The 14291-nt window shown below is 43.2% G+C and overlaps 1 protein-coding gene across 7 annotated transcripts in view; it reads right to left on the minus strand.

Moving 5' to 3' along the window:
• Positions 1 to 4840: 4840 nt before the first annotated feature.
• LOC128347892 (atrial natriuretic peptide receptor 1-like) overlaps positions 4841 to 14291 on the minus strand; it is a 90467-nt gene continuing 81016 nt past the window's right edge. For all 7 annotated transcript variants that reach the window (XM_053303158.1, XM_053303157.1, XM_053303160.1 and 4 more), the window contains 3 exons: positions 12731 to 12822; positions 10310 to 10491; positions 4841 to 7111 (listed from right to left, as the gene is read on the minus strand). In XM_053303158.1, the coding sequence (XP_053159133.1) occupies positions 10351 to 10491; positions 12731 to 12822 (233 nt within the window). In that variant the 3' untranslated portion in view covers positions 4841 to 7111; positions 10310 to 10350. The remainder of the gene's footprint in view (positions 7112 to 10309; positions 10492 to 12730; positions 12823 to 14291) is intronic.

Genomic DNA, 14291 nt, shown 5'->3' on the forward strand with positions numbered 1-14291 from the left:
GATTTCTGATTGGGACTTTCCATACAACTTCAGATCGTCCGTGTACAGCAGATGGTTGATTTTACTTGATATTTTAGATGTTTGGTATCCGAGGGCTGTTTTGTTGAGTATTTGTGAAAGTGGGGTCATGGTGATTACAAACAACAGAGGGGATAGTGAGTCCCCTTGGAAAATGCCTCTTCTAATGCTAACCTGTCCAAGTGTCTCGCCATTGATTGTTAACTGTGTACTCCACATGCTCATTGCTTTTTTAATAAATATCTGAATGTTTTTGCTGACACCAGTTGTTTCTAAACATTTTAGTATCCATGTGTGAGACAATGAATCAAAGGCTTTCTTGTAGTCAATCCATGCAACACTTAGATTGGTTTTTCTTCTCTTGCAGTTTTCTGAAATCATTTTGTCAATCAGCAGCTGGTCTTTTGTGCCTCTGGTGTTTGGGCAATTTCCTTTCTGTTCAACTGGAAGCTGTTTGTTAGTTAATAAGTGTTGCATCACTTCATCTGCTATTATTCCAGTTAATAATTTGAACATGGTTGGCAGGCAGGTTATCAGTCTATAATTACTTGGAACTGCACCTTTTGCTGGGTCTTTCATGATGAGATGAGTTTTCCCAGTTGTTAGCCATTGTTCAATATCACCTCATTGCAAAATGTGATTGAACTGTTTTGATAGTTGTTTATGAAGGCTTGTTAGGTGTTTAAGCCAAAATCCCTGCAGTTGATCGTTGCCTGGTGCAGTCCAATTTTTAATTTTCTTTGCTCTTTCATTTATTAATTCGGGTGTTATTATTAGATCTTGCATTTGTTGGTTACATTTTTTGACCTCTTTCATCCAGCCTGCTTTTTTATTATAATCTATTGGATTGTCCCATAATACCCCCCAGAATTGCACTGTTTCTTCTTTATTTGGTGTTTCTATGTTTCTTACAGTTTCTCCTTCTATGCTTTGGTAGAAACGTCTCTGATTCGACTGGAATTGGAGATTCTGCCTGTGTTGTGTAATTCTGGCTTCATACCTGCTAATCTTCTTTGACACTGCTGTTATTTGCTGCTTTATTATTTCCAGGACTTCTCTAATTTTCCTTGAATCGAGGTGGTATTTTTTGATCAGATAATGTTTGGTGTTTTCATTCTTCAGCTTCTTGTCTTTCATATCTTTCAATTTACTAGCATCTGATCTAAGCCTGGAGATTTTATTTTCTAATCTAATCTTCCATTTAGGTGATGTTCTACTTTCTTTTTTTACAGGTCCACTGATCTTATATCCGAGCTCTTGTGTTGTTATTGTTGCTGCACTGTACATTAGTTGGTTTGTTTCTTGCAAATTATTGGTTGTTATTTCTGCAAGTGCAGCATTGACATCTTTTAATGCCTGAGCGAGTTGTTTTTTGGCAACTGTTTTTAGAGCTGGAAGTCGAACCCTGGTGGTTGTTTGGTTCATGTGCTCAGTTATTTTTTGCTTTAGTTCTTGTTGCTTTTCTGTTAAACGGCATTTGGGTTTTTGAGGTGAAGGCAAAGGGGCAGTTGCCTGGTTTTGATTTTGAAACAGTTCAGTAACAGTGGCATCCTCAATTTCCAACACCTCCTCCACCTGCGCCTGAGCAACTTCAATTGGTGGTAATTCTTCTTCCATATCTTGAGCCTGTGTTGCTCTCTGCAGTTCTTCCAGCTCAACTCCTGTGAATACTTTATTTCTTATTATGTATCTTCTCTGGTCTGCTAGCCTTTGTTCTGTTATTTCTGTATCTGGATGCTTCTCTTTCCAAATTTGGTACATTCTTTTTAAATAACCTCTTCTAGTTGGACTAGACTTGTAATAGCAGGTCATTATTTCCTTGTTGGCATTTTTCGTATATTTTTTTTTGGTTAAGCGACATTTCTTCCAGTAACCTTGCAGTCTCCAGCCCTGGTTGCTCAACTGAAGATCCTGAGTCCTGTTGCCCACTTGCCACCAGATGTCCAGGGACTATAGCACCTGCGTGGTCCTTGTTGACCCGGGCGACGACCGATCCGGTATAGATTTATTAAAGTTACGTCTCACCATATTATTGATGGGAGAGGCACTCTTTGTCTGGCTCCTCTGGTGAGACCTGTCCAGTATGGTTGGACCTCTGGCATAGCTCTCACCTTCCTCAGAGCACGCAAGCCCCACAACCACACCAAGGTAGTGCCTCACTGGGGGGATGATGATGATGATTAATAATAATTCAATTTCTATATCGCCCTTCCAAAAATGGCTCAGACTGGTTTACACAGAGAAATAATAAATAAAGAAGATGGATGGCTCCCTGTCCCCAAAGGTCTCACAATCTAAAAATAAACATAAGATAGACACCAGCAACAGTCACTGGAGGGATACTGTGCTGGGAGTGGAGAGGGCCAGTTACTCTCCCCCCTGCTAAATAAAGAGAATCACTACGTTAAAAGGTGCCTCTTTGCCAAGTTAGCAGGGATGGAAGCTCAAGCCTTCAAGCCTCTTTGTACCTGTTTGAATAGCCTCTTTGTACCTGTTTGTACCTGTTTGATACGAAGTTCATACACAGTAAAACTTGCCAATTTTTTGGGAAAATATATGCAGGCTGGGGCCCAATTGTTTCCCGCTCAGTTGTCATGCATATTTTAAAAGGAAACACAAAGATTTTTACATATGTGTACCTTTCTTACCTGACACATGATTTCCGATATTCATGTATTATTGTATCTGAGTATTAGCAACCAAGTGCAAAGCATTACCCAGAAGCAACCTCTTTCTTGCATTTTCTTAGTAACTACCAAGAGAAACCTGATAAAATCTAGTAAGTAACAATGTCTGAAGCAAATTTTCCTAAGGAACATTTTCAGACAGCAGGCTTTACCACAAGTTTATTGCGAGGTCGAAGTTGCCCCCCCCCCCCAAATGACACAAAAAGTGGATTTTAAAAACCCTGTATATACATCAGGCTAAACAATGTGCAATGAAAAACCCAAATCATGTGTGAAGTGCTCCCCGATAACTCACAGAGACTTTGGGGTAAATCCAGCCAATATGTGAATGCACACCATCCATTCTGGAGGAGATGCAAGCTAAAAGCGGTGTGTGAAAAAGCTTCTAGAAATAACCAATCAACCTAGGCAGGCATTAAATTTAACCACTGGGAGCTGACAAACTGAACTGGGAAGGGGAAAGCCAGACCAGTCAGGGTGGCTCTGCACGATACTGGTGGTTCCAACATCCAGAACAAATAGATTACTATTGAGGCATCTTTTTTGCAATCTTTTAAAATTATCTATGGCATATTTTTGCAGCACAGTACGATACCAACTAATTGCATGTCTTTAAGCATACGACAGTGGGTTGTTTCCTAAGTTGTTCTGTGAACAAGACAGTGCCATTTTCATTCCCAGAGTGGGGGAGCTGATTCCTTCTTTCCTGTCACAGTTGTCCGCTCATGTTACATGCCATCCTGCTCCAGAGGCATCCAGAGTTGCATCCTGCAACTCTCAGGAACAGATTTTCGGGGGGGGGGCAGGGGGATCCACTAAAATTGCCCCTCCCCTCCTTGCACAAATGGAGATGCCTTCTGTTTAGGAACAACCCATTATAGTCGGCAGACAGAAAGACAGACAAATAGATTCTATTACCCATTCTACCAACTTACTACTTATTCAAATTGTTTTTCGTAGGATATATAGTTGAATATCGTCCTGTCCTTTCGGATTCCAAAATAATATAGGTGAGTTCAGACAATTCGCTGCAAGTGGTCGTTCCCAGTGAATGCACACTTCTGCCGGTCACTGGTATGTCTACTGCTTTCCATGTCATCTGAACCCTGAAATGCTGGGTGCACAGTATTGTGGTCCCCTCCTGCCGCTTGACATTTGTAACCAACATTTCAAGTTGGACAAAGAATGTCAAGAGGCTGAGGGGACTGGACATTGTCCACCTGACATTTCCGGGTTCAGGCAGCACAGAAAACAGCAAGCAGCAGACATGTGCACTTGCTGGGAACCACCGCTTCCCCCTGGCAGTGGGTCATCTGAACCTACCTTCTAAAAACGTTTCAACTTTGAAGACAACGATAAGTTGCCTGTTTCTCTTTCTGAACTTTGACTAGGTTAGTTTTTAATTAAATATACCACACCCCAGACCTTAAGTAGCCATTCTAATATGGCAAGTGGGTCTACGTCTGTAATAACCATCCTGTCAGCTGTCAGAAGCTGTATAATAATTTCAATGTCTACTGATTGTACAATAGACTTTATATAGACGTTTATATAACAAATGTATGATCAGTTGGTCCAGGGTACAATATAACAAGTCATGTCCTTTACATGATCTAAGAGGCAAAAGGCTTCAGTGGCCAATAGATGGAACTTCTATAACTACCTATCCCAATCTCAGGACTCCCTTAAACGTAAATCCCAGCTTCTTCTGTTCTCCCATGCTTGCGTCCCTGACACTAGGCTCCTCCTTTATCAGAAAACGTTAAATAAACCAAAAACTGATTTCAAACTAAAGCACAATTAACTGAGCAAGGTTATGCAAAGTTGACAAATCTTCACAAACTGAAGAATTCTGGTTTATAATAAAAACAGAGTCTGTAGGTGTGTTCAAAAGGTCAGTGAAACCACGAAGGTCTTCATTTAACTGTAAGAGTCTTGGGTGTTTGACTGTGATTCTTCAAAGGGGACACGGTCAGGTCAGACTGCCCCAATACAAAGACGATAAAACAGAGTGGCAAGGTAACCAGCCAATCTGATCTGAGAAAGGAATGTACTCCCATTGTCCTGACCATCGGATAAGCTCATAAATTAGATATTGAGCAGGGTAAGGTAGGGCATCTTAAAATAAATACATATACATATAACATTAATTTTAATATGTTTCATTCTCAGAAACTAAAACTAACATGAAAGAAGATCATACAAATTCAGTTTCCCCCCTGTACAGATGATGACATATACAATTCATTGTCTCCCAAAGTTGTCATGCATTTTTTCAGTTTTACATTTTAAAAAAAAATCTGAAAAATGAGTGTGAAACATAATATACAGTACACAAATCTGTCATACAAAGGCATCTCTTACAATTAGTCTCAAATATATAGAAATAAAAGCTTATAATAATAGCAACAACAAAGAGTGTATTTTAAAGATCCATTCATTTCAGTGGAAGAGAAACTGCACATCTTAACTCTCCCATTGATATAAATAAGGCTTAAAAGTGTCCGACTTTGATTGGATGTTAATAATAAAAATCAAAATAATTTTACATCAACAATTTAAAAAACCAAGAACCATGTTGTGCTTCCCTGCCAGGTGGCACTCAATATGTGTTACAGACAATAAAGTACAGGACTTACCTAAACAATAAGCCATATAATAATAAAAGCCACTTTTAAAAACTGGGAAGGAAAGGGATTGGAAGGGAAATAAAGAGAATATAAGCAGTTGCCTCACAGTTTGGTGAATATTTAATATTGGTGAATGTTTTTTGTGGTTTTTTTAAAGAAAAAATATTTCTGTCCTCACCACGTTATAGCCTGTGATCTTACAGATCTATCTTACTTAACTATCTTACAGATAGGTGAACTACAGTATAACAACTTATCCCCATTATGTAGGCTGACTGGTTGTTGGTGCTACTTTAGTGTATGATTTAAGAAATGGTTTTTTGTCTTGAGTGAAATGTTGCTTTGTTAATTCAAGACCATCAAGTTCTTCACAAAGCACATAATGAATGTATGGAATTCACTACTACAAGGTGTGGTATTGTCTACTCACTTAGATGGTTTTAAAAACACCACCACAGAATTACACAAATTCACAGAGGGAATTTGTGATAGAGCAACCTCTGTATAGGATACATTTTGCTAACCCAAATATATCTCACATCCTAGTTATGCATTGTCACATTCCAGGAAACAATAAAATATTTTCCAGCACTTTTCTCCCAGACATTGTCACTTGGAACACAGGATGTGCATGAATCGAGATATGTGCATAGATTCGAAGCACAGCTTTGGCACCTTTAAAAGTGAAAACAGGTCTGTACCTGCTCCTCCGCCATGCAGCTTCCTGCTGTGGCAGCATGACCCCAGCACCCCTTGCATGGCAGCAGCATGCACATGGCCTCCACGCATATGTGGCAGCCGTTGCATGGTAAGCAACCATGCAAATGGCCACCACAGATGTGCCGAGGCCATGTGTGTGCTGCCACTGTGCCAGGGGTGCTGTGGGGTACACTGCCATAGCAGAAAGCTCCGTGGAACGGCAGAGGAGAGGAATAGGTATGGACCTGCTCTCACTTTTAAAGGTGCCGAAGCTATGCTTCAAATCTGTGCACAAATCTCGATTCATGCACATCCCTATCTTTGATACACAGTTCTGTAACATGAGAGATTATCCATCATAATAAGCACTTCTGAATGAAAGTGAAAAGCAGCAGCAACTATTTATGAACGGAAGAGTCCTTGAGAGAAGCAACAATACTTTGCTTCAGAAAGGAGACTGCACAGCCAGTGTCCTATATTCCATGATGACTCAGAGGGCTTTTGAGGTTCTCGGGGAAAGCAGTATTGTGCACTTACGTGGCAAATGGGACACAACATCACCAAGGTGCATCTAACAGGCACCACAAAGAAGGTTTATGGGGATACTGACGAATCCAAAGGCACTAACAGCTTTCCTATTCTTCCTACTTCTTTTCTTACCCACCTGGTTTATATTGTTTGCTTTTTTAGTAGAGTCTCTGTATCAGATGATCGTTTTGAACTGAGAAACCTTTCAGTGTTCAAGGTTTCTCAGCAAAACAGAGCTGAAGAAGTACACCATCTTTGATTCCATTGTAAGCTGTTTCTTATGCAGTACCTGCTTTATCCGAAACTGGCCTCGAACAGACTGCCTTGGGTGGCAGTTTCTTGATAAAAGTGCCCATTTCCAAATTTCAAAAGGTGTTCTCCAGATTTTCTCCCTCTTTAAATGTTGACAGACTGGAATAGATTAATCCCAGGGCTGCAAGCTTTAATTGGTAGCATAGTCAAATGAAGTTTTAGTTGATTCATTAGTGGGGCTGCAAGTTAACGGCACATATGTTTATTTTTTGAAGCTACCTTCGTTCTGGTTTGTTGCTGTAACAGAGAATGAGAAAAACAATATTAAAGATGGCCCAGAGTGGTAGCATGTTCATGAAATCTTATCTTTTCAGAATTTATTTTTAAACTTCTTCTGATTTTAGCAAGGGTGCAGATCCCCACTAAGCCTTTGAGGAGCCCCTCCCCACCTAATAACCTATATCTTCAATCAAATCGTCCAAACATATGTTTTTGCTCCTCCACTAATGTCTTTAACCCCCCCCCAAACAACAACAACAACAACAACAACAACAACTGCTCCTCAAGCTTTCCCTTGATCTCCATCCCTGGGTTTTGGTAAAATGCTTAAAAAAATTTTTTAATCAATTAGTTCAGTTATGAGGTTAAATGGCATATTTTACATCAATCTATTAACCGTGATATGTACCTAATAGTCAGCTACAAATTTGACAACCTAGTTATTTTTTATTCCATATGAGGAAAAATAAATTGTGAACTGCCCAGGGACTTTTTTTGTTGGGGTGGCATAGAAATCTACTAAATAAAAAGGAGGAGGAGGAGGAGGAGGAGGAGGAGGAAAAAAGAAAAGGAACTGTGGGAGGAACATAGATGGTGTCTGTGTTTTTCAACATGTATCACAAGAGAGGTCAAATGCCTAAGGCTAACATCATTCATATGTTGCACAGATGTGAACAAAGATGGAGAACAAAGAAGTGAGAATGATTTGTGCTTTTACTGTACCAAGGCAATACAGAGAGCAACTTTCATGGATGTTGTCAGTGATGAGGTCCAAGAACCACAGATCCACAGAAACACAGGAAGCTGCCATATACTGAGTCAGACCATTGGTCTATCTAGCTCAGTATTGTCTTCACAGACTGGCAGTGGCTTCTCCAAGGTTGCAGGCAGGAATATCTCTCTCAGCCCTATCTTGGAGAAGCCAGGGAGGGAACTTGAAACTTTCTGCTTTTCCTAGAGCAGCTCCATCCCCTGAGCGGAATATCTTACAGTGCTCACACTTCTAGTCTCCCTTTCATATGCAACCAAGGCTGACCCTGCTTAGCTAAGGAGACAAGTCATGCTTGCTACCACAAGACCAGCTCTCCTCTCCTCTCATAAACTGAGAAATCCTTCTCAGTTTATTGTAGGAATGGGGAAAGCAAAAGAACAGGACATTCATGCTGCTTCTTTTCCTGTTTCAGGGATGATCTTTGAGGAGTTTGTATGAGGGATTCTTAAGATATATCTGATTGAGGACTGAAGTACTACTGAGAAAGACATCCTCACCAGGACCATGAACGGATGATATTTATAAACTGATGGATGTTATCATCTGGCCAGCCTCAATGATACAGCAACTTCCCCTCCTCGTTGGGCTTGTTCTCACAATCAGAAGTTAGTTGGAGGAACTTCCAGCCGAGATTCTGGAGCTGTGAACTCTCCTGAAAATGGATCGTGAGAGTGGCAGAAATGTCGGGCAGAGGACCAGAAAGTGATGTGTGAGAAGCAATCCTGGCCATTTGGTGTGGGCAGTGGGCCTCCTTCACACTAGATCAAATCCTACATTACCAACTAGGATTGCTTCCCACACATGATCACCAACATTTCTACTGCCCACATGATCCATTTTCAGAAGTGCACATGGCTCCTGAATCTTGACTGAAAGCTCCTCCAACTTACTACTGATCGTGAGAATCAACCCAATATGTAGATGCCAAAGGGTATGGTTATCTAGTCACTTATCCTGTGATAACGACTTCTTTTCTCACATAGTACTGGTCGGGAGGTCAAGTGCTTGTTATGGAAAGGTTGCTCATGCCTACCCTCTCTCTGGGACTTGTCTTCTCCATAAAACTCATTCCTGGCTTCTCTTCTTGTACAACATATATATGAGACCACAAAGTAAGATCTTATGGAGGCCTGGAGTTAAGTGTCATCACAAGCTTTGCCTCTCACTGTCATCTGACTCAAGTTCAACAGTCTTTGTAATTACCCAGTTTTTCACTGGGTGTGTGTGGTAACAGATCTAGGCAAGACAATGAGGCTGTGCACATAGGTGGCCCTACCCAGTTAGGGCAGCCCTACTTGTTTAGGGCTGCTCGTGTGTAGTGCTGGGCTTTTACTTGAATTAAAGGGCACGAGAGAGGCCTTTACCCCAGGTCTGGGGCATGTGTATGCTTGAGCCCTTTAACCCAGGTAAAAGCCCGGATCAAAAACTGGGTAATCACAACGACTGTAGAACTTGAGTCAGATGACAGAGAGAGGCAAGGCTGGTGATGACACTTAACTCCAGGTCTCCATAAGATCTTACTTTGTGGCCATCACCACAGGGAGGGAGTTCTGCATGCTTCAGCTGTACCGGGGGGCTTTGAGGCATGGTGGTGCCAGGCCAGTAAGAACCTTAATCTACTTTTAAAGGTGCCCTCTCACCACCACCACCCCCAGCTCCCCTTTAGAACACATTTCCATGATTCCCCCATCCCTTTGCTTGTAAAGGGGAATCCTCACTGGATTCCCCTCTACAAGCATAGCCCCTCAAAGCACTGGACTGGTCCACCATGGACTGGGCTTGGTTCAGTTTGATCACGAGCTGGACCGCCCCCAGCCGTGTTCACAGACAAACTGTTCAAGGCGAACCAGTTTGGGACCCAATAGTTCACCTACACCAGTAATTGGATACAGTCAATCAATACAGATTTGATGGCAAGTTTGATAATGGGCTTAATCTACAGAATTGAGTGGTAAAGTTTGTCCTGGATTGTACCATTTCAGCGTGTGTGTGTGTGTGTGTGTGGTTGCGTGTGTGAAATCTATGCTATCCCTTGAAAAAAATGTTTTGCCCATAGAAGTTAGAGGGGAAAGCTTAGCCTAGATTTCTGCCTGGCATACTGTTTTCTTATCTGCAGCTAATTTTTTTTTTCCAAAGGGGAAGCTTTCAAACACACAACCTTGTCCTCCCTCCTCACACATTAAGTATAAAGCAGTACAGTCCAGGGAAAACTTTACTGCTTGATTCTTCTAACGATATATAAATGGTCTGTAAGACTGAGATGGAGGCGATTGTCAGGATAATTCGCAAGTCTAGAACTATAAGCTTTTTCTTGTTTTATCTCAAAGAAGAACGATGGTAATAGAAGGTCTCTGAGATAGCTGAATGTTACCCTTCTTGCTTACAAGGACAGTTGCCTTTTGGTTCTACAGAGACAGAAATAGCAGAGAAATTTCATCAATCACCTCTCCATCCTTTGTAAAGGTGGGTTTGCAAGTGGGTCATTCTACATAACTCCAGGGATCATATTGAAATTGAAAGCACTTTGGTTAGGAGTTTGAGGGGCTGCAGAAATGCTTAGAGCTTTCTTCTGAATTGCACCAGCCTTCTTCCCTTCCAGCCAATACGTTATCATGTCGCCTTTCCCCTAGAAAGAGAAATATAGTATACCATAACAATAGTGGCAACATTACTTTGCCTCTGAGAACATTATATCAGCACTATGACAGGGTACATGGCTAGCCCACTGTTTTTATTTGACTTCACTAGAATTAGGGCTGTAAAAGTTATTTGGTAGATTAATCAACCAAAACAACCATTTTAATCAGAGCAGCTGCAAGTTAAAGGCAAATATTTTAATATTTCAGGAACACTTTGGCTTGGGTTCCTATAATGTGGAATGAAGAAAACAAGAAAATGCTGTTATTCATTGCTGGATGAAAAAGCTATCCTCTCTAATAAAATGCTTGGTGTCCATCCGTGGATGGACACCAAGCGTGCGTTTGTGCCTGGCCTGTTCTGGGCATGCGCAAAGCGCATGCCCAGAACAGCGTCAGGGAGACACGACCACCAGCACCCGGCAGCCATCTTGGGCGGCCAGAAGCGGCCGCCCCAAAGAAGCCGGGTAAGCAGTGGTGGGGGAGCCATGGCCGCGGCCTGGCCGCGCCGCCGAAGCCGGGCGGGGGGAGGAGGCGGCGGGGGAAGCCGGCCGAGGTGGTGGCGGAGCCACCGCCGAGGCCTGGTGCCGCCGCCAAAGCCGGGCGGCTTGGGGCCCTTGCCCAGCCGGGGAGACCGGCCGCGGCATAGAGGCTGGCGGCGGCGGTGCCACAGCCGATAACCGCCCTCCCGCCCTCCCAGCTGCCCGACTTCCCCTTCCCCGCACCCCCCCCAAGGAATAAGGGCCTCCGCGGCCGCCAAAAACTGCCCTCCCGCCCTCCCAGCTGCCCGAGCCCTACTCACCCGAGGCAGCCCGCAAGAGCCGGGCGAAGTGAAAGCATGTTTTCAAAAGGTAAAGAGAGGAGCTCGGAAGGGGAAGTCGGGCAGCTGGGAGGGCGGAAGGGCGAATTTGGGCCCCTTCCCTTCCTAGCGCCCGTTATTCAATGGGCTAAAAATTTACTTGTTTTTAATGTTTTGTTATATTTATAAATATTTATATTTAAAACCCACCTTTTCTTCAGTGCAGGGAGGGTTCCTCTGCATGATATGGAACCCTCGCTGGTGAGGGGTGGGGATAACTTATGAAAAGGGCTAATGAGTTGAACACGTCTATCTATCTACAAGTAAATCTATCCCTAAGGGAAATCTATCAGCCTCAATAAGTTCCTCCTCCCTAAGGGTGTCAAAACGACCAACCTAAGTATGAAAGTCCGGTGTTTGTCAGGCAGTAAAGGAATGAGCCAGGGGAAATGAGGTGTGTTTGGGCAGGCTCTGGGGCATAGTTGGGGAGAGGGGGTCTGTGTTCACACCTCAGTCTGGCAGCCCCTCAGAGCGAGGGAAATAATGAAGAAAATAGGAAGAGGTGGAGCTGGGGGCCTGGGTTCTTTGAACCCTTTTGCTCAATTATAGCTATACCCCTGGGCAGGCTTATGACCAGGAAAAGGCAAGGCAGGGAACAGGCAGACAGGAATGAGTAGGTTCTAAAAAAACAACAGGCAGAGGAAAGGAGCTAACTAAAAGGGGAGGACAGTGTAAGAGAAAGTGAGCACAAGCAGGCCAGTTCAGGGATATAGACGCAAGCAGCATTAGATCCAAGGAGCCCCCAACAAAAGCTGTTGACCTGCCTGCTAGTAGCCTCTTCCTGCTTTCTTTTACAGGATTGTTGGGAAGCTGAAGGCAAAAAAGCAAAGAGAGAGAGAGAGAGAGAGAGAGAGAGCGCGAGCGAGCAGGGGTGAGCAGGAATCTTAGGTGAGCAGGAATCTCGAGGCAGGGAAAGCTGCAGATGAGAGTCTGATAGTCTGGGTGTCACAGCAGCAGTACTGCTTTATCGCTAATCTCAGATGTGAATTGGTTGGTTGTAGTTAGTGGTAAGGAAAAACTCCCTTGGCTCCACTTCCTCCTGCATTTCAACAACTTTACACCTTCCAGGACTAAGGCTTCACATTAAAGACAGGTTCTGGAGTATCTAGGCACAAATTAGGCCCAAGGGTGATAACTCTCACCATCTTGTCAAAATTGCAATTCCCAGGGTAACTTGGGAGAAGCCATAATGCTTGTGCCATTTTAGAATGTTTTCATCGGGTCTGAAGGAACAGTCCCCAAACAAGTGATATTCATGATTCACATCAGACTGAAGGACAGCCAATGCAAGGGTTAAAATGAAAGCCTTCCAGAGGACTGCTGCTCTTTTCCCCCTTGGGAAAGCCTGAATGCAAACTTTTGGTATTTACCTTGACTTGCAGATTCCCCCGGCACACCAATATGTATTCTCCAATCTGTTCCAACAGCTGGTATGTGTTTGAGCTGCACTGTATTTTAAGAGCTGAAGAGGAAAAGAGAGTCGCTATACCACTGCTATTGTGAGTCTGCATCCATTTTAAAAGACAACTAATGACAGATACTGGTCACTCACCTCTTAGACAGCACTATAGTCGTGAATATCCCTTATCTTGTTCCATTTGTTTGATGCTACTGCCCTCTGCTTGATGTACTCACAGAGGAACCATAAGGTCTCTATTCTTTGTCTAAGAGATCCCAGGACACACATACATGGCGGTCAACAGAGGCCTCATGACTCAACCCTGCATCTGATGGTATTCCCAGAAGGCTCCTTAAAGCTGCCAATAAGGTGACCCTTTCAGCTTCCACATAATCCCATAGGTAGTCTCACTTAGGGTTGCCAGCTTCTTCTTTTTTACCCACCCTCTTCTGCTGCCTTTAACAACAGCCTAATACCAAGAAGTAGGTGAGGCTTTTTCTGAATGGAGCCATAATTAATTTATGTACTTAATTTCTGAGTTTCATGTAAGCACAGGAGGAGGGCCAACAGAGAAGTTGGGAATCGGAATTTCAGTAGGCATGATCCACCAGGAAGGTTTCTTGTGCAAGTTCCGTCAAAACGAATGGAAGGGAATGATAACCCATTCAGGTTTGCACAGGAGAGCTCCCCAAGGGATCATCCCCAGTGTCTGGCCATTTTCCACTGAAGTTCTTACTGCCCCATGTGAATTAGGGTTTGACTCATCTAAGGCAGGCCTGGCGAGCTGGCCACCCACAGCCCTATCTGGCATTACTTGCAGTCTCTTTCTCCTCCATCCTTGAGCCACATTTGATTTTCACCTGCTTCCCTCTGAGCAGAAAATGAAGAGTGGCTTCTAATTTCCGACTTGCAACAGTGCCTGCCAGATAAGAAGTGGCAGCTTGCATGATGCTTTTCACTTGGCCACAAGTCCCCAAATGATGAAATAATTTGAGAGCCAGTGCCAGCTGGTCTAAAAGGTGTGAGACTGGTGCTCCGTTTCTTTTGATGGCAGACTGTGCTCTCAGTGGGAAATGGGAAACTGTCCCAGTGGAGCACCCAACAGCCAACGGAAAAGGACGGAGTGCCTTGTGTGCTGCTTCTCGACCAACCTGCTCATTTATAGATCCCAGGTGCTTCTCACACAGTGCTGCTTCTCACTTATACCAAGTGGACAGGATTTTTTTTAGCATTCAAAGGAAGATTTATTTATGTATTTATTACCTTTATATACCACCCCATTCCAAATGGCTCTGGGCGGTACAAAACAACAAAAATAAAAACCACAAATTAGTCCTTTAAAAACAATCCTTACAGAACAATTTAAAAACCACATAAAACCATTAAAATTAATACATTTAGAACAGTTTTAAAACCCTGGGCCAGGCCAAACAGATCAGTTTTAAGGGCTCTCCTGAAGGCCAACAATGAACTCAAACTCTGCCGGGAGTGCATTCCACAGCCCAGGAGCAGCTACAGAGAAGGCCCGACTC

Source organism: Hemicordylus capensis, chromosome 2, assembly GCF_027244095.1.
Source record: "Hemicordylus capensis ecotype Gifberg chromosome 2, rHemCap1.1.pri, whole genome shotgun sequence".
Taxonomy (NCBI): domain Eukaryota; kingdom Metazoa; phylum Chordata; class Lepidosauria; order Squamata; family Cordylidae; genus Hemicordylus; species Hemicordylus capensis.